Source organism: Pristis pectinata, chromosome 25, assembly GCF_009764475.1.
Source record: "Pristis pectinata isolate sPriPec2 chromosome 25, sPriPec2.1.pri, whole genome shotgun sequence".
NCBI classification, from domain to species: Eukaryota; Metazoa; Chordata; class Chondrichthyes; order Rhinopristiformes; family Pristidae; genus Pristis; species Pristis pectinata.
This window is the reverse complement of record NC_067429.1, coordinates 14,824,726-14,844,823: the sequence shown is the minus strand read 5'-3', so window position 1 is coordinate 14,844,823 and position 20,098 is coordinate 14,824,726. Positions and strand designations below refer to the sequence as shown.

At 40.2% G+C, this 20,098-nt stretch overlaps 1 protein-coding gene across 3 annotated transcripts in view; it reads left to right on the top strand.

Moving 5' to 3' along the window:
- The first annotated feature begins 511 nt into the window (after positions 1–511).
- LOC127583071 (MAGUK p55 subfamily member 3-like) overlaps positions 512–20,098 on the top strand; it is a 59,959-nt gene continuing 40,372 nt past the window's right edge. For 2 of the 3 annotated variants that reach the window (XM_052038807.1, XM_052038806.1), the window contains exons 1-3: positions 512–619; positions 13,445–13,536; positions 19,749–19,867. In XM_052038807.1, coding sequence (XP_051894767.1) covers positions 13,512–13,536; positions 19,749–19,867 — 144 coding nt within the window. In that variant the 5' untranslated portion in view covers positions 512–619; positions 13,445–13,511. Of the gene's footprint in view, positions 620–13,444; positions 13,537–19,247; positions 19,429–19,748; positions 19,868–20,098 lie in introns of all 3 variants that reach the window. The other variant, XM_052038808.1, reaches the window with a different exon arrangement.

Sequence of the window (20,098 nt, the reverse complement as noted above, 5' to 3'; positions counted from 1 at the left end):
CTCCACCTTCCTCCTGAGCAACTAATGTTCACGCAAAGCAGCCAGCTGCCCTGGTGTTCCTGCTGTGGCTCCAACAACAGGAAGCACAGAGGGGAAAAACATAAGAAAATTACTTATAATTGAAAAGTTGCATCATTGCAAGCAAAACTTCACAATTTCCCACCCCAATTTAAACATTAAGCATGCTTCTACCAGAAAAATGAAGAATCTGTATTTAAGCAACAAAGTTTCAATTGCAAAAGAGACTTACTGAAAATAAACGTGCATCACTATAACTGAAGCAGTTAATTGGCCTTCTCTGCATAATGTGCTTTGCACCTCAAAGGGTTAACATTGTCTGCATAAGTGCTAAACTGTGTTACAGTAAACAGCAGAGAGTAGAAACGTTACATTAGCTCCTGCCACAATAAGTCGGATTGTGACGTCGCAAGCTGTTCTCCTGGCCACCACCCAGCACTTTCAGATGAGGCTGCCTTCCTATAGGAAAGCAGCAGAGAGATTTCACTAATTACCCGGGATGGATACACAGGAGGATTTATTTCACTTCACTGTGACTGTATGATGTACAAAGCTCATTGAAATCTCAGGCTGATTATTGCTGAAAATACCACAGGCTCTTGTGAGTAACAGTTTTCTCCCTTTTGCATTTCGGTGATTTTTGTAAAGCAGAATGCTGACAAAATTCTAGCAACCTGTATTTTTTTTCTCCCCCTTACTTCAGCTGATCCTAAATGCTACAGTTATCAATAATGCAGTGGCACTGTTAAATCTTCACAGAACCAATTTGGCTGAGATGTGCGATGCAACACACTAAATTCAGATGGAGGGGGGAGTATTCTAATTCAGCTCTGGGGGAGTCTTAATTTCTTCATTGTTAAAATACAGACTTAGTAATGATGCAATCCAAGGAAAAAAAAACAGCCAGAGAATTAAAGTGGAGGGTAGCAAAGGGCCCAATTTTGAAATGTACCCGTGGATTGCAAATGCCAATTTTGCTCTATTTCTCTCCTTGAAAATGCGTGCATGTTTTGTGGTCTTCCCTGGCAAATATCTGATTATTTTACTGCTTGAAGGTTTAGATAGCAAGACTGTAAAATGTTTTGTTTTCAAGATTTGCAAAGTTCTGCAGCTCCTTCCTGTCAAATCTCATTCGCTGCAAGCAATTACTTTATTTTTTTTGAAGAAAGGAAAAACAGTCTGCAAGTGCAGTGCTTTGCACAGTCAGTTTTATATTTAAAAGATCAGAAAAAAACTGGTAAATAAGAATGTTGAGTTTGTCTCAAATAATGAGAATGGTGGCAGTTTCTGCAGATATTTTATCATTTCTATTTGTACTGTTGTCAGTACAAATAGCCTTATGAATGCAAGGATAGATGTTTCAGGCTGGAAACCAGATAGGAGGGATTATTTTTAATAATCTTAATTCATGGGGTATTTTTCTCCAACATTAGTGTTATTCACACCACTGCATAACTTGAGAGAACAGGACAGCTAGTTTTCCAAGGCAGATTAGAAATAAGATACATCTGTGAATTCTAATGTAGCCAAGGCCTTGCTTATGTTGTTAAATTTGTTCAATCTTGGGAACATTCATGCTTCAGTCGTGGTGTATAGAAGGACATTTCTCCTTGCTGATCAATAGCTGAAGTAAAGAGAGAAATGTTTGGCGCAGACATTGTTTGCCAAAGGGCCTGTTCTGTTCAATGTTTTAAAATACAGTGTTAATTCATAATTGTTTGCAATTATAAAAGCTTTTACATTGAACTGAAGAAACAGAAAAAGAATGCAACAGACATCAAGCAATGTTTGACAACAACAAATTCTGCAGATGCTGGAATCTGGAGCAAAAAGTGCTGGAGGAACTTAGCATAGAAACATAGAAAAACTACAGCACAATTCCAGCCCTTCAGCCCACAAAGCTGTACCAAACATATCCCTACCCTAGAAATTACTAGGCTTACCCATAGCCCTCTATTTTTCTCAGCTCCATGTACCTATCCAACAGTCTCTTAAAAGACCCTATCGTATCCGCCTCCACTACCGCTGCCGGCAGCCCATTCCACGCACTCACCACTCTGAGTAAAAAAACTTACCCCTGACATCTCCTCTATACCTACTCCCCAGCACCTTAAACCTATGTCCTCTTGTGGCCGCCATTTCAGCACCGGGGAAAAGCCTCTGACTATCTACCCGATCAGTACCTCTCATCATCTTCTATACCTTTATCAGGTCCCCCCTCATCCTCCATCACTCCAAGGAGAAAAGGCCGAGTTCCCTCAACCTGCTTTCATAAGGCATGCTCCGCATCCCAGGCAGCATCCTTGTAAATCTCCTCTGCACCCTTTCTGTGGCTTCCACATCCTTCCTGTAGTGAGGCGACCAGAACTGAGCACAGTACTCCAAGTGGGGTCTGACCAGGGACCTATATAGCTGCAACAATACCTCTCGGCTCCTAAATTCAATTCCCCGATTGATGAAGGACAATACACCATATGACTTCTTAACCACAGAGTGAACCTGCGCAGCTGCTTTGAGCATCCTATGGATTCGGACCCCAAGATCCCTCTGATCCTCCACACTGCCAAGGGTCCTACCATTAATACTATATTCTGCCATTGTATTTGACCTACCAGAATGAACCACTTCACACTTAGCTGGGTTGAACTGCATCTGCCACTTCTCAGCCCAACTTTGCATCCTATATATGTCCCTCTGGCAGGTCAGGCAGCATGCATGGAGGGGAGTAAACAGTTGACGTTTTGGGCCAAGACCCTTCATCAGGACTGGAAAGGAAGAGGGCAGAAGCCAGAATAAGAAGGTGGGGGGATGGGGAGGAGCACAGGCAGGTAGGTGATGGGTGAGTTCAGGTGATAGGTGAGTCCAGGTGATGGGGGAAAGTGGGGGGGAGATGTAATAAGCTGAGAGGTGATAGGTAGAAGAGGCAAAGGGCTGAAGGAGGAAGAATCCAGTAGGAGAGGGCAGTGGACCATGGAATAAAGGATAGGGGAGGAGAGGAGATGGACAGGTCACCAAGGAGGGGAAAGGGAGCCACAGGAATAAGGGAAGACAAAGGAATGGGGGTGGGGGAAGAAAAAGAAGGGGTGGGTTTACCAGAAGTTAGAGAAATCAATGTTTGTGAGCTCCCCCCTCCCTCTGCCAATATTTTAAGGGGCCTACAGATCAATAAGGGCTTTAGTCTGAAACTTTGAGCTGGGCAATTCCATACCTGCCAGCTTCCATCCCATACCTACCTATTTATGCTTTCCAACTTTCTTTTCTGTACTATTGTTCAACTCAACCTGCCTCAGCTCAACTGTTACTGAAATCCCCATCCATACTTTTAACCTCTAGGCCAACCCATGCCAAAGCAATTCTGGCTGGTCTCCTGTCTACATAAACTTGAGCTATTTTTTTTAAATCACCACTGCCTAATCTCCAGCAAAGCCATGACCCCTTTGCTCGGTGATCTATGATCTCCAAGTCAAACAACACCTTGAATTTCAAAGGTCTTCATGATCTCACACTCCCTTTCTCTAATAAACTCTAGCCCTCTAAGTCCACTGCCAGCCTCAAACTCTGGCCTCTTGCAAATCCCCAATTTTAATTGTGTCCTCAGTAAATAGGATTCCATCTGCCTGGATCCCCTAGTTCTCTGCCTGCACTCTTCATTGTCTTTAGTAATCCTCAAGAGGGTAAGAGGAAGGTTGAATTTGTTATTGGTGAAATCCCAGGGTTCACTGACCTGGTTGTCAATTTATGAACATATACTGGTAATGGATAATGATGTGGACTAATATCATCGGGAAGTTTTGGTGGCACTCTGCCTAGGTTTACCCTTGTAGGATGCCCAGTGATGTATCAATGGAGCCGATACCGGTAGGTGGGAAGAGGGGAATTGTAAATGCTGGGCTTCACGAGGATGCAGGCCTGAGCCCTGGGGAGAGAAAGATGATGGAGCCTAGGTCAGTTGGGGTGTTGGCATTGGAGGGGAGGAGGCAGAAGGATGAAAGCTAATTTAAGGACTTGGCTGACAGGGTTCCCAGTCTAGCTCTGTAAAACTCATTATACCAGTATTAACCAACCATGATCACCCTCAGAATACCCGAGTCGAAGGATGTTGAGATGCTCCGAAAGGAGCTCACAGGGATCTCAAATGCAAGTGCCACGGAGTTGTAGCGTTGTTGGGTTTGCCTGTGTAATGCACACTGAAATTGTAGCGTTGTTGGGTTTGCCTGTGTAATGCACACTGAAATTGTAGCGTTGTTGGGTTTGCCTGTGTAATGCACACTGAAATTGACAATGTTGGTTTCAAGTAGCATTCTCTAGTGATGCACTGCACCATCTTGCAGTTTTCAGCGGGTAGCAGACCAGCTGGTTTTTCTGCAAGCCAAACATTCCACAGTAATACAAGCAACATTCTTGCAGCTACAAGGGGAGTGTTACTGCTGACCAAATGGATGCTGCAATGATGGATGGATTGTAGGACTCTGCTCCCTAGGGGCCAGTGAGAGGTAGGCATGCTGTAGGAGTCGTATTCTTAATGCATGAGGCCAAAGTCTACCTCCAGGGCAAAGTTGCAAGGGAGATCGCCAAAGACAAGTTTATGAATGCCTGTAATTTGTGGGAAGCTTGCAGTGTAGGCAAGTGCCTATATCTGCTCTGCCTGTTCTGTGGAAAGAAGTAGACAAAGTCTCCTCTGTGGAGAATTTTGGTGACTTCCCTAATGCAGCAATGACAAGTGGTAGAAACAAGCAGCAACAGCGGAGAATGATTGAGGCTAGGAAGCTGAAAATGATCATGGGCAAAGTAGTCAAGCCACATGTGGTTGTAATCAGATACATCTCAGTGGGGACAAGAATGCGTTTTAACTACTGACACTTTACGTAGCTTGGTTTCAGAGGAAACAAGATTGGTAAAAGTTTTTTTCTGTGAGTAAATGAGAACTATAATTTCTGAGACCAGTCCATTTGAAAATTGCAGAGCAAATGAATTTTGCATGTTGGCATACTGTAGACATCACTGGGGAGATTTGTATCATGGAAGATAAAATGCTGGGGAGAATAAAATCCCACTTAAAAAAAGGGACAAAATTCCTGATAGTACTATATACAATCCAGAAATGGGGATAAAATTGCTGTCATTTATGTTAATCCAATTTTCAACAGCATAGTGTGGGTTTTTTTCATGAGATGCATGAATAAATTTCAAGCTCAAAATCATCAATCCAACAGTCAGCCTCTCCTGTAAATAAAAATAAAACTGCAGATGCTAGAGATTCCAAAATATAAACTGAAGATTCTGGAAACGCTCAGTAGGTCAGGCAGCATCTGTGCAAAGAGCGTTAATGTTTCAGGTTGAAGACCCTTCCTCAAAACTGAGAAAGAGAAAACCAGTCAGTTTTAGATTGCAGAGCAGGAGAGGGAAGGATGGATATGACAGAGAGAATATCCCTGATAGGGTGAGGCCAGGGTTGCCATGAAAATAAGCTGTGGATGAAGGATGATGGGGATACATACAATCTACAGGAGAACTGGCCAATTCTGATTCCAACAGAGAAAGAAAGTTGTAGACTTCAATGGTATGACTGCAGTTTGTCCAGATGGAAGATGAGGCACTGTTCTTCAAGTTCACGTTGGGCTGCATTAGAACAGTGCAGGAAGCCATAGACAGGAAAATCAGAATGGGAATGTTATGGAGATTTAAAGTGGCAGGCAACAAAAAGACTAGGGTCACCCAGTGGACTGACCCACTGGGCAGAGTGCAGGTGCTCTGCATAATTGTCACCCAATCTGTGTTCAGTTTCTCTACATTATTGCCTCTTTCCCAGTTCTGATGAAAGGTCGTCAATTTGCATTGTTAAATCTGTTTCTCTTTCCAGTGATGCTGCCTGACCTGCTGAGTATTTCTAGCATATTCTCTGTTTGTAAGTCACCCTCTATCCATTTGGAGGTGCTGAAGTTCAAATATTAGCACACCACCCCTTCTCTACCCCAATAAGTAAACTCTCTCATTTGTACCTGGCCTGCATCTTGCTGTCCTGAGAGAAAAGTAGTACGTCCGGAGCACAAATCCCCATTTGTTTCAGCATTCTTCCTTCTGGCTTCTGGATCTTTCAGTGTTGGGGTGAGTTTCTCCCATGTTCCTAAAATGAAGCAGATGGTGATTCATACATTTCAAGTTAGAGAGTTGAATAATTTTCACGTAAAATTCAAAGCTGCCTTATACATGGAGGTCTTTTACACAAGCTGAAAATACAGTTTGGACTACCACTGACTGAAATGCCGAAGAGTTGGGAATACAAAAACTAGACCAAAACATAAAAGAAGAGAAAATGCACGTTTATTAGTTGCGAGTTACCCCCATGCCTGCTCATTTGATTTCATTGAAACTGGAGGTGCGCATGACCAGCAACAAAAACTCATTACATTTAGTGCTACTGACCAAACGCTAATTTCTCCCTCAAAAATCCAGACCAGCAGCACAAGTCCAGGTTCTCCAAATTTACTGCAGTTATCTTCTTTTGGATTCTACCCCGATTCAAAACCATTAACAATAAAAAAGAAAGTGTGACTTAAGATGTGATATGAATTGGGTATTTTGATCAGTTGTGTTTCAAACAGACCTTTGGTGTAACGCTTTGTTTGCAATGCTTAGACTAGAAGAAATAGAAGCAAGAGTTCATCCCACACGTCTCTTTGCCACTCAACAAGACTGGGGCTAATCTTTTATCTCAGCGCCACTTCCCTGCATTAACCCCATGATCCCTGGATATCTGAAACATCAATTGCTCTCTATCACTCTGTGCATCAAGTTTCCACAGCCCTTGTGAATCAAGAATTCCAAAACTTTACCACTCTCCATATGACGTTATTTCTCCTCATCGCAATCCTGAAGGGCCAACCCATTATTTTGAGACTGTGATGCATGGTTTGTGACACCCAGCAAGGAAAACTATCAAATCCATATATATCTGTTAAGTTCAGTAAGAATTTTGTACGTTTCAATGGATCGTTTCTTTTTCTAAACAAATATCTACTGTGCTATGTGGAGTTTTCACATTCTCCCCGTGACCATGTGGCTTTCCCCGTAACATCCCAACGACATGTAGGTTTGTTGATAATTTGCAACTGTAAATTGACCCAAGTGTGTAGAATGGTGGGAGAATACAGATTACAGAGAAAACTTAGTGGAGGAATGGGATTGCTCTGAGAGCTGGCACTGATTTAGTGGGCTGAATGGCCTCCTAAATCCTAATGAAGCCCTTGCATGATTAATTAACTTTGTTGCCTTTTAAATTTAACCTTCAGTCCTTATTTACACAGTGCACACAATAACACAACTCCATTTAGGAAGTAGCTATTATAGTGAATTTTAATATTTTTTGCTAAATGGTAGGGCAAGCATTTAAACTTCGTTTAGCTCACAATAAGCATTATAAAAGGTTTGGAACTCAGCTTGATGATAATTTTTGAAGCTAGTGTAGAACATCATTATATTGTGCCTTTGGAGAAGAATTATGGGTTCAGTCCTTAAACATCGATGAATAATTTATTCTTTATACTTTACTCTGAATCCACAAGACAGCACTAATTCCAAACACTCGTGTAACTGGTATGCAATTTAGCAAAGCAGTGTGCTATGAACATGAGAATTTAGGTCAGATTATTAACTGAGCAGGGGAGGAAAGATGATAAATAAAAATCAAATATCTGCAGATTCAGGAAATCTGAATAAAACAGAAAATGCTGGAAACATTCAGGAGGTGTGACAACATCTGTGGAAAGAGAAACAGTTAACGTTTCATGTTTGGAACCTTCATCAGAACTGGGAAAGAAAAGACAAGTTAGTCCAGAAGATTAAGTTGCTTGCCATTCAGGATGAATTAGCCAATTGGATTCAACATTGGGTTAGCAGGAGAAGCCAGAGAGTGGTAGTAGATGGTTGTCTCTCTGACTGGAGGCCTGTGACTAGTGGTGTGCCGCAGGGATTGGTGCTGGGTCTGTTGTTGTTTATCATCTATATTAATGATTTAGATGACAATGTGGTAAACTGGATCACCAAATTTGCGGATGACACCAAGATTGGCGGTGTAGTGGACAGCGAGGAAGGCTATCAAAGCTTGTAGCATGATCTTGACCAGGTAGGAAGATGCCGAAAAATGGCAGATGGAACGTAATGCAGACAAGTGTGAGGTGTCGCACTTTGGGAGGACAAACCAGGGGAAGACTTGCACAGTGAATGGTGGTGCTCTGAGATGTGTGGTAGAACAAAGGGACCTGGGAATGCAGATGCATAATTCCTTGAAAGTAGCATCACAGGTAGACAGGGTCATAAAGAGAGCTTTTGGCACATTGGCCTTCATAAATCAGGGCATTGAATACAGGAGTTGGGATGTTATGTTGAAGTTGTACAAGATGTTGGTGAGGCCGAATTTAGAGTATTGTGTGCAGTTCTGGTCACCTACCTACAGGAAAGATATCAATAAGTTTGTAAGAGTGCAGAGGAAATTTACAAGGATGTGGCCAGGACTTGAGGACCTGAGTTATTGGGAAAGGTTGAATAGGTTAGGATTTTATTCCTTGGAGTGCAGGAGAATGACAGGAGATCTTGTACAGGTTCACAAAATTATGAGGGGTATAGATAGGGTGAATGCATGCAGGCTTTTTCCTCTAAGGTTGGGTGAAACTAGAACTAGAGGACAAAGGTTTAGGGTGAAAGGTGAAATATTTGAGGAATCTGAGGGAAAACTTCTTCACTCTGAGGGTGGTGCGAGTGTGGAACGAGCTGCCAGCAGAAGTGGTAGATGCAGGTTCAATTGTAACATTTAATAGGGGTTTGGATAGGTACATGGATGGGAGGGGTTTGGAGGGATATGGTCCCTGTGCTGGTGAATGGGACTAGGTAGAACATCAGATCGGCATGGACTAGATGGGCCGAAGGATCTGTTTCTGTGCTGTAGTACTCTATGACTCAGTTGTAGGTAGCAGGGAAGGTGGGGATGAATGGATAGATCAAAGGAAATATCACTGATAGGGTGAGACCAGACAACTGATGATTGCAGTTAAGATCTAATTAGCCATCTTTATTTGTGTAATATGTTGCTAATCATAACATTGTAGGACATGCCCAGCAGACTAGACAATATAGAAAAAAAATAGAAAAATTGAGTCAAAATGATGATAGGCAGAAGTGGCTAATTCTGGTACAGACAGAATGTTTCCTGAAGTTGGAGAATTCAATAGCAAAGCTAGAAGTTTGCAAATGCTCTGAAACTTGTGTTTCAATGCAAGCTTGAACCTCACTAAGGGTATAGGAGGCAGCAGAGATCAGTGAGAGTGGGATGGTAGATTGAAGTGACAGGCAACAGGCAGGCAAAGAATCACCCCAGCAGACTGAACACAAGTGCTCTGCAAAGAAAAGGAAAGATGGTGACTTGTACACAAGTTCACTGTTACATGGTGGCCAAGCCATGGGTAAGCTGTTGCAATTGCTTTAGAGACTGAACTGCTACCTCCTGAGCAAGGGAAGAGGAAAGTAGGACATTTACCTGTTCCATCGTCGACAGCAAGCAGCTGATTCTTCCATTCTGTGTATTTTTCTTCTTGGACGAGTTTGTTTGCCTATCCACTGATAACAGGAGAAGAGTGCATTGTACCTGAAGTAACAGTGCAACAATGAGGAAATAATCAATAAATACAAGTGGAAATAAATAAAGAAGCATTCCATTATAAAGCAGATGCAATTTGTGGATGCAACTGCTTGGGAATAATTCAAAATATGAAGTTAACTCCACATGAAAGTTGAAGATGCCATGTTTATCCGTCGATCAATTTACTTGATACAATTTCCAAGGTCATTCATCAAGTGATTATCAACCTTCATTTATGATTCAACACCTCAGAATCCAGTCCTCTCATTACAATCTGAATAATGATATAACATTTTAACACTAATTAGATGGGCACCAAGCAATCCATGCCAGTTTTCCATCAGTCCGATCATATGCCCATTGACAGTGTAGTGTCTTCATGGTAACAAGAAGACTATTCCAGTACATTTATCCCCTACCTGACAACCAGTTCAATAGGTCAACATTTTCCAAGACCCAGGTCCACATTTAAGAAAAAGAAATAGATGGAGACTCAAAGGAAATTTGAATAAAAGACTTGGAAACAGATACAGATCTGCAAGATAGGACAACAGGCAGATTGAAAGACAAATACCAACAAGGACTCATTGGACTAAGCAGCAGTTGCCAATTTACCTAATTATTGTCCTCCAGATGGCTCTGATCTAAATCGCGATCTGAACATCAAGTAAAAATGCAAGAATACAATAGCTATTATTTCATCTAACACATTGCATCAGACTATTAGCTTTCATTGGCTTCTTGCCCTGCGTCCCTTTTGTCTTCACCTATTTTGAAGGGATGACTCATGTGTGGATATGATCCAAAGTACCTTCAAGTTACCCAAACTAATTATTCTTCCCAAGAAGTAATGACAGCAAGCACCTGATAAATGGCGGCATGTCAGCAATAACTTCCACATTTCCTTTGACATAAAATTTTGCAAAGCACTTTATAGTATGACTCTCAAACAAAACAAAACTGATGTCAAGCTGCACAATGAGGTATCGGGGGCAGATGATCAAAAAGGTAGGTTTTAAAGTGATAGGTAGATAATTAAGTGTTGAGTTTAAGGGTCTTTGTGACTGAAAGCATAGTCACCAATGATGAAGAGATTAAATCCAAGGATGATCAATGGGCCAGGCAGGAATTTGCACATGAATGAGAATTCTGAAATGAAAGTGTTGCTTAAATGGAAATCAATGTAGAACTCTGAATATCAGTTCTTTGGATGGAACTTTGTACTAATTAGAACATAGGACGCAGTTTTTGTTCAATATCCTCATCTTGGCTTTCTAGCAGAGATCAAGGTATAATAAATAGAAGCAAGATTAGGCCATTCAGCCTCTCATGCCTACTGTGATATTCATGAAGATCATGGCTGATCTTTTACCTCAGCACCACTTTCCTGTTTTACCCCCATATCCCTTAATATCTCAAAATCTATTGACCTGTCTTGAATATATTGCGCAATAGCCCTTTTGGGTGTTGATTTCCAATGATTTACCACCCTCTGGGTGAAGAACTATTTTTTTCTTCTCTACTCTGAATGGCTGCCTCTGGTTTTTAACGTTGTGGCCCCTGGTTTGAGACAGACAGAGGAAATATCAGCTCCATATCTATCCTGTCAGGTCCTGTAGAGTTTTATATTTCCATGAGACAACCTTATTGTCACAAACTAGAGAGTTGAAGTCCAGCCTGCTTAATCTCTCTTTATTGAACAAATACACCATCCCAGGAATCAATCTGGTAAACCTTTGCTGTGATCCTTCTGTTGCAAGCTTAAGATTCCTTGGGTAGGAAGACAATAGCTCCACACAATATATCTGATGCAGTCTCACTGCAAGAGTTCATCCCACACATCTCTTTGCCGCTCAACAAGACCGGGGCTAATCTCTTATCTCAGCGCCACTTCGCTGCATTAACCCCTTAATCCCTGGATATCTGAAACATCAATCGCTCTCTATCACTCTGTGCACCAAGTTTCCACAGCCCTTGTGAATCAAGAATTCCAAAACTTTACCACTCTCCATATGACATTATTTCTCCTCATCCCAATCCTGGAGCAAGACATCACTACCCTTGTATTCAAGTCCTCTTGCAATAAATGTCAATGTAATATTTGCCTTCCTAGTTGCTTGCTGAACATGCATGTTAGTTTTCAATGATTTATGTACAGGACATCCAGGTCCCGATGAACACCTCTTTATATGAAAAAATGCTCACCTTTATTTTTGTACAAATTGCCTCATTATATTCTGCTGTGCCCTTGCCATTTAATTAGCTGGTCTTAATCCCACAAAGCTTCTCTGCACCCTCCTCAAAGCCCACACTACCACTTAGCTTGGCAATCAGCAGCAAACTTGGTTGGGTTGCATTTGATCCTCTAGTTCAAATCGTTGTGTATAGCTGAGGCTCCATTAATGATCCCCACACCAAAAAAATTTACTAGTTTCGTTCCTCCTCCCCATTTTTGTCTGTAACAACTCAGTTTGAGATGTAACTCGCCAGTCAGACATCTTCACCCTCTACCTAGCTCTAGCATGCTGAGATCACCCTGGAAGTAATCCATCAGCTCAGAAAGTTTAATGAAAGCAGAGATCATTATGTTCAGTGTGCCGTGAGAACACAAACCTCATATTCTTTCAGTCCTATCAATATGGGAGAGGCATCACAAGCCGGCCTTGTCAAATGTCCGTATATTGTTTCTAAACTCAGTAAACTAGAACTAAAAAAAAAGATTCTGAATACTGGATCATAATTCTACAGGACTGAGTTACTAATTTTGCAATGGACATTTCTACTTCAGGGCTTATCAATCTGTATTTTTTTTCTGGTTATTAATGATGTCAAAAAGATAAGAAATGTTGACCAAACTGTTTAAGATGTAGATTCAAGATGCTGAGCTTTAAGTGAGAGTTGTACGACATGACAGTGTTTTACAAGCATGTCATTATATTGCACACTCTGGAATCAACACACACGTTTGCTTCTCAGTGTGATATTGAGCCATCCAGACCAAGGAAGTTCTGGCTTTAATCCCAGTCAGTTACTGAACTCATTGATCTCTTTCGAGAGAACCTGATGTCAGTACTGTTGCAATAAAGAGGGTAAGAAAAATAAAGCAGAACATCCTTTTCTAATCCTTATTTTCCAGTCCTCTATTGGAAAGGTGAATGCATAAATTAAAAAATAACATAACAAAGGTTATGAACTGAAAAATATTCTGTACTTCTACAGGACAGAGTTAATATTTTGCAATAAGCCTTTACATGGATGTTTGCAACAAGGCTGCAAGTTAGTAAAACAAAATACTGCCAATATCCACCTGCTTATGTTTCAGTGAGAAAAGTTAATGGGTATAGAACTGGAAAGTGCCAGCTTTGGAATGTTAGTGATAACTTTAAGTGACTTGGTCCTTAAGAGGGAAAAGAAATTGAGGAGAAAACATAAGGATTTAAAAAAAATATTCCCAGTCAATATAGCTGGAGCAAACGCTTTCTCATGAATGCTTTACTTGCTCAGATACTAACACAGAATTTTCTATTATTTCAGCAGTAGGGACATTTTACAGAATGTCTTGGGTTTGTCTCATGGGCGTGGAAACAACTGGTCACGTCAATCTGCACATCAACGGTCCTGGCACAGGAACTGCTCTGTAGGCTTCTGTTACATTATGCTAACATTATGAGCTGCTTTCTTTCTCAAGTTAGCCGGTTCCATACAACTGAATAATAGCGTGGCTGCCATGTGTATTTAGTTGACAAATGTCTGCTCATTAATACATTCTCTTTTAATCTGCATCTTCTGTTGCAGGGGTGTCATTGAATGAAGCAATATATCCTCAAACGTGAAAGGTCTGCCCTCCTGTTTCAATGCAACCATGCCAGTTCTGTCTACTGCAGCAGGTATAAGTAACAGTTCCTTTTGTGTTAACTCTCTTAAACCAATTTCAAGTGTTGTACACTTCTTCCTTATTCTTTAAAATAAGCACCATTTTAATGCAAGCTTTTCTTTTTAAAAACAGCAATTTTGCCAAAAGAAATCTTAATCTTTTAACCAGAACTTGAGCTATGCATTGATATAGGGAAATGAAATTAATATTGAAAATGCAATTCAAAAACAGGTCATCAATTCAGTTCTTTATCAATTTGGACAATAATCCAACAGCAAATGGTAGAAATCTGAAATAAGAATAAAAAAGCTGGAGCTATTCAGCAACATCTATGAAGTGCCCAAAATAAAGTGAATGTTTCCGAACAATGATCTTTCACCTTGACCTGCTGAGCATTTCCTGTGAATTTTATTGTTTGTTTAAAGTTTCATACCCTTAACACTGGCATTCATATATTAATCAACTTGCTATGTTATCACTGCAAAGAAGATTAGAAAGACAAGCCTCAATCTGAAATAGAACAAATAGTGTAGATTGCTATCAGTACGTGACCTGGAAACAAATGGAGTTTCATGCACCTTCACTGATCTTGACCCATGCTTCTTTCCAAAAATTTTAAAACTACCAATCTTTGTTCTTCAGATGATGCAAAGTTCAGTAATGCCATCAACTACCTGAATAAACAAGAATAATGGTAGTAAACAGAAGAGAGGATCCCATGTGGGAAAATACATGGGGCTGAAATCAAGTAGACTGAGAGCCAGCAGTTCCATGGGGAATGGCCAGCTGTCAGTCATTTGAAGCTCAGCATATCTCAAGCTTCTAAACATGCACAGAAGGCCAGGATGGTCTGGAGATCACTTGCTGGCCCATCTGAGGATCGGACAAATGCTCTTCGTATTGGATCCCTCAACTTCATACTCAGGAGGGCTGGGGTACAAGTGGCAACCTCGTTCATCTGAAAGGTGTATCGGCCCTCTGGAAAAACAGCAGTACACTTAAATGGTCAAATTATTATACCTCATCTTACCTTTGTACTACTATTTTCTATCATTTTTCATTACATTTTAAGATCTAAATTTAAAATAAAATTTGATTACTTTTTAAAACTGTTCAAAAGCCTTTGACAGCGGTAAGCATTCAAAAAAGTGAAATGGGAACATGACAGAGCAAGCCGTGGCATGGATGATTTAGTTCACTGTGGCTTTGTTCTGTGTTTCAGTTATGGTTGGAAAGAGAAGAAAAAGAGGAAAAACCTTATTTCAAAGAAAAAAATCTCATTGTTAAGGTGTTTTCATGATGAGATTAACAATCCAAGACCTGATACCAATTCATTGTGAAACAAAATACTGGTCTCAATATTTTCTTAATGACTAAAACAGAGACCCACATTTCACACCAAGCTGAAGTGTGCAACATACATTAACTTTGTAATGAATTCCAATGTAATGTATCTGAAATTAAGCTCCAATTTTGGCAGCTACTTGCAGCTGAAAGCAGCATTTAAAAATAATGTTTGGTCATAAGGTGTGGACGTCACTGGCAAGGCCCAGCATTTATTGCTGATTCTTAGTTGCCCTTCAAATGAAAGGCTTACTCAACCACTTCAGAACGCAGGCAAGAATCAACCGCTTTAGCAGGTGTTCAGTCACATTTAAGAATTGCAGATTTGTTTTCTTCAGCATTATGGACGAAAGATTTTTTAATATAGCAATTCAGTCACTCATGATCACCATTGCTGATACTAGATTATGAATTGTGTATTTTTATTGACTAGTGACTGAATTTAGATCAGGATGGAGGCAGATACATTAGGGACATTTAAGAGACTCTTAAATGAATGATAGAAAGATGGAGGGCTATGTGGGAGGGAAGGGTTAAATAGATCTTAGAGCAGGATAAAATATCGGCACAACATCGTGGACCAAAGGGCCTGTACTGTGCTGTAATGTTCTATGTTCTAGGATGGAACCTGGTTTACTGGAGCACTGAATATAGAACATAGAACAATACAGCACAGGAACAGGTCCTTCAGCCCACAATGTCTGCACCAAACACGATGCCGAATGAAGCCAATTCTCTTCTGCCTGTGCATGTTCCATATTCCTCCATTCCCTGCATATTCATGTGTCTAACAGCCTTTTAAACATCACTATCGTATCTACTTCCGCCACTACACCCAGCAGCTCATTACAGGCACCCACCACTCTGTGCACTCTTTAAACTTTTCCCCTCTCACCTTAAATGCATGTTCTGTTGTATTTGACATTTCTACCCTGAGAAAAAGATTCTGACTGTCTACCCTAGCTATACCTCTCATAATCTTATAAACTTGTATCAGGTCTCATCTCAGCCTCCAAATGCTCCAGAGAAAACAACCCAAGTTTCTCCAACAACTTCTTATTGCTGATACCCTCTAATCCAGGCAGCATCCTGGTAAACCTCTTCTGTACCCTTTCCAAACCTCTATATCCTTCCTGCGAAGCAGCAGCACTACTTGTTGCCCCACTGTGCTTCACTCAAACCCAAATGCATGCATATTAATTAAGTGGATCTTTAAAAGTAAAGAAAAATATTAATAGGAACTATTACAGCCTAGAAAGTGGACTTCACCCTTTTTGATGTGCCAAAGCACTATTGCATTTAATACTAGCATCAAATTAGATAGCTCCAGAATAACATTAATAAGTTGGTCAAAAACAAAGTATTCTATGGATACACTCAGAATAAAACCCAAAGAAAGAACTTGCACAGTTCCTGACAGCACCTCACTCAGTTCAGCTGAGGTTGCTTGAATAGATCTTGTGCTGTGGAAGGCAAGGATGAATGTGAGTTTTATCTTCATGGAGAGCGCTGCTTAGGGATGAGAGCATGGCAGAGAGGACAACAGCACAGAAACAGGCCCTTCGTCCCATCTAGTCCATGCCGGCTTGGGTTTTTGCCTAGTCCCATCTACTTGCACCCAGACCATAGCCCTCCATACATCTCTCATTCATGTACCTATCCAAACTTCTCTTAAATGTTACAATTGAATCTGCATCCACCACTTCCGCTGGCAGCTTGTTCCACACTCGTACCACCCTCTGAGTGAAGTAGTTCCCCCTCAGACTCCCCTTAAATAGTTTACCTTTCACCCCAAACCTATGACCCCTAGTTCTAGTGTCACCCGACCTGAGGGGAAAAAGCCTGCATGCATTCACTCCATCTATACCCCTTATAATTTTGTATAATTCCATAAGATCTCCCCTTATTCTCCTGTGCTCCAGGGAATAAAGTCCTAACCTATTCAACCTATCCCTGTAACTCAGGACCTCAAGTCTCGGCAACATCTGTGTAAATTTTCTCTGTATTTTTTCAAGCTTATTGATATCTTTCCTGTAGGTAGGTGACCAGAACTGCACACAGTACTTGAAATTTGGCCTCACCAGCATCTTATACAACTTCAACATACCATGCCAACTCCTGTACTCAATGCCCTGATTTATGAAGGCCAATGTGCCAAAAGCTCTCTTTATGAATCAGAAGGTCAAGCCAAACCATAAATACTTCACACATTCCAGATTAATATACCAGTATTACACTGTCAGAGATGCTGCACTATCCTATCAGGTGACCTAGCAAGATCACAAAGATCTATTTGAAGAGTACCCTTAATTTACATCAGCAAGACTTTTAATGGGTAGATTTATTATCATGATGTCACTTTAAAGTAATTGCTGTTTGCAAATTGATTGACACATTACACTGATGACTATACTTCAAAAAGACATCCCTGAAACACGCCCCTGGAGTGTTCTGAGGTGGAAAATGTAAAACTACAAGTTTGTTAGCTGAAATGTGTTTTCAAACATTAGTTGAAACAAACCACTTATCAATAAGTCGATGCAAAGCAGTCTTTATTTTGAAGATGTATATTCAATGCTGGTTTTTGATACAAAACAGTATTTTCTTTCGACTTCAACTTGACTTCTTAGTAACTTGAGGCTTATAAGTGAAATAACTAATTAGCATGCTAAATACCTTTGACCACTTTGACCAATTAAAGGGCACTGTTGGTCCATTGGGGAATGATATAGGGTCTATGCAATTATGATTACAACTGCAGTTCAGTCACCTTAGCTGTAAATAACAGCAATGTCATAGTACAATTTGATGTCTGCTGGCTATGATAAAGTTATCAGTATAATTTTTATATATATATAACTTAAAATTCTAAAGAAAGGTTTTTCTTTAATCGTATCTTCTCTGCTAAGGCCAAATTTCCCTGCTGCAAGAGAAATATTACTCCATTTGATGTGATGCAGCAAATTTGTGATCAGTTATAGTTAAAAGCAGAATAAAATTAAAATGGAAACATTTCTTGATTCAAAGTGTGATTTAAAGCCGACCTAATTGGATATAACTTTTTTAGGTTGTAAATTGTAAATTGAATCCATAATTGTTGACATATTTAAAAAAATAACATGATAAACATTTAACAACAGGTTGCTAACCTCAGCTAGGAATTAATATTTTCACATGTTTTATGAAGAACATGTATTCATGTAGGATTTTTCATATCTGCAGGATATCTGAAAGTGCTTCATATCCAATGCCTTGTTGACACTATTGTCATGTGACAACCTAAGTACATACAACAAGTTCTGATGAAGAGTCTTTGACCTGAAATGTTAGTTAGGTTTCTCTTCCCACCAGATCCAGCCTGACCTGCTGAGTATTTCTGGCACTCTCTGTTTTTATTTGATATACAGCAAGATTTGGCAACAACAATGAAATAAATAACGAATAATCCACTTTTGTCATATTGATTGAAAACTAAATGTTGGGTGGAAAACAAGGATCTCAGTCTCACCTTTAAGTGATTCAGTCTAGGGTGAAAAATTGTAGACATTTATCACTCTAGATCTCAAATTTCTTATATTTAAGAAATATTATCTAGTGTTCTTTATAGAATTAATAGAAGATTATTTTTTCATAGCAATAAATTAGTTATAATTTCCTCTCCAAGCAGTCCCACAGGATTGAGGGTAACTTGCTTCCACTCATGTTTCGGGGATTCTGAGATGACTTAGTCCAACGTGGGAAATGCAGACTCTTCCACAGTTGGGGCAGCAGATTGTCTGTTAGGGTGGGCAAGTGGGTAGATTTGGAAGTAGTGCTCCCCTTCCACTGCTTATATCAGGACCCAGTGTTGGCCTGGGAGAGACCAACGGATGTTAGTCCATTTAACCAGTCATTTTCGTAAAATGTAAGCTGAAATTAAAATGGAAGCATTCTTTGATTCAAAGTGTGCTTTGAAGTCTTTCCACACTTTTGGACTGCATTTTTTTTAGGTTGTAAATCAAATCTTTAATTATCAACATGTCAATGTGAATTCTGCACAAATAATGTTGTTGGTAGCTTTCCAGTGCCTTGAGGTGCCTACTGTAGGTAGTCCAAATCCAAGAAATCTATAGGAGTTCAGGGATCACTGTTGCCCTGTTGACCACAAGTTTTGTGCCAGGTCTGAGTTCTTAATCTTCAGATAGGCTTTTTCTCAAACTATCAAAGCTGTGCTAGCACATCGAGGCCAAATGTGAACTTCATCAGCAATGTCTCATTACTGGGAGACAGTTCCTGAGAAATAAGAAGTGGGTAATGTTTTCCGGAGTTTTACTATGAACCTTGATTTGTTGGAAGTGTTGAACAGTATTGGCTGGTTAGTAGAGAACCTTTGTTTTGCAGCTGTTCAGTGTAAGGCCCATCCTCCCAAGTGCTTCTGTGAATGAGTCAAGGACGGCTTGGGGCTCGGCCTCCGAGCACATAAAAATGCATACTGCAGCTCAGAAACTGAGGTTCGGGTGACCTTGGTTCTGCTGATGTACAAGATCTAATTCAGTGAAACAAGGATTGACTTAAAGTGGTGGTAAGTGTACCTTTATAACATTTTGGGTCCTGAGCAAATGTTCCTAAATGCTTTACTTTGATTAATGAGAAAGGATCAAGAATCTCAGACTGAAAGTATAATTCAATAACCCCACAAGGTATCATCATGGTATTTACGATGACAGTTCCGTGGTATTTAATTGTAGTCTTTTCTATGACAATCCCACAGTGTATTATTATAGCGTTTTCTATGACAATTCCATTGTGTATTATGGTAGTGTTTTCTACGACAATCCCATAACATATTGTGCTGTTTACAACAACAATGCAATGAGGAATTATTGTTGTCTCTTGTTGCAGGATTACATGAGGTGCTGGCTCTTTTGACTGCACAGCTAAGACCAGATGCAAATCTCACAGCAGAAATTGGCTTCCTTACAGAAGTCTTCAGCGAAAATAGTTTCAACTCACTCATAAAGGTACAGTATTGCAATGCAGATGCACTAAATATCCACCATATTTACTGCAAGAAATATATATATATATATATATATATATATATATATATATAAACCCTACCTAGCCTAGGCTTCAGGAAGTAGTCACTTAAAATGCAATTTGTGGGAATAAATGGAAACCACATCAATGAGATTCGTGCTTGTTTTATGTGGACCTGACTGAAAGATTACTGCAGAATAATGTTGCTGGCC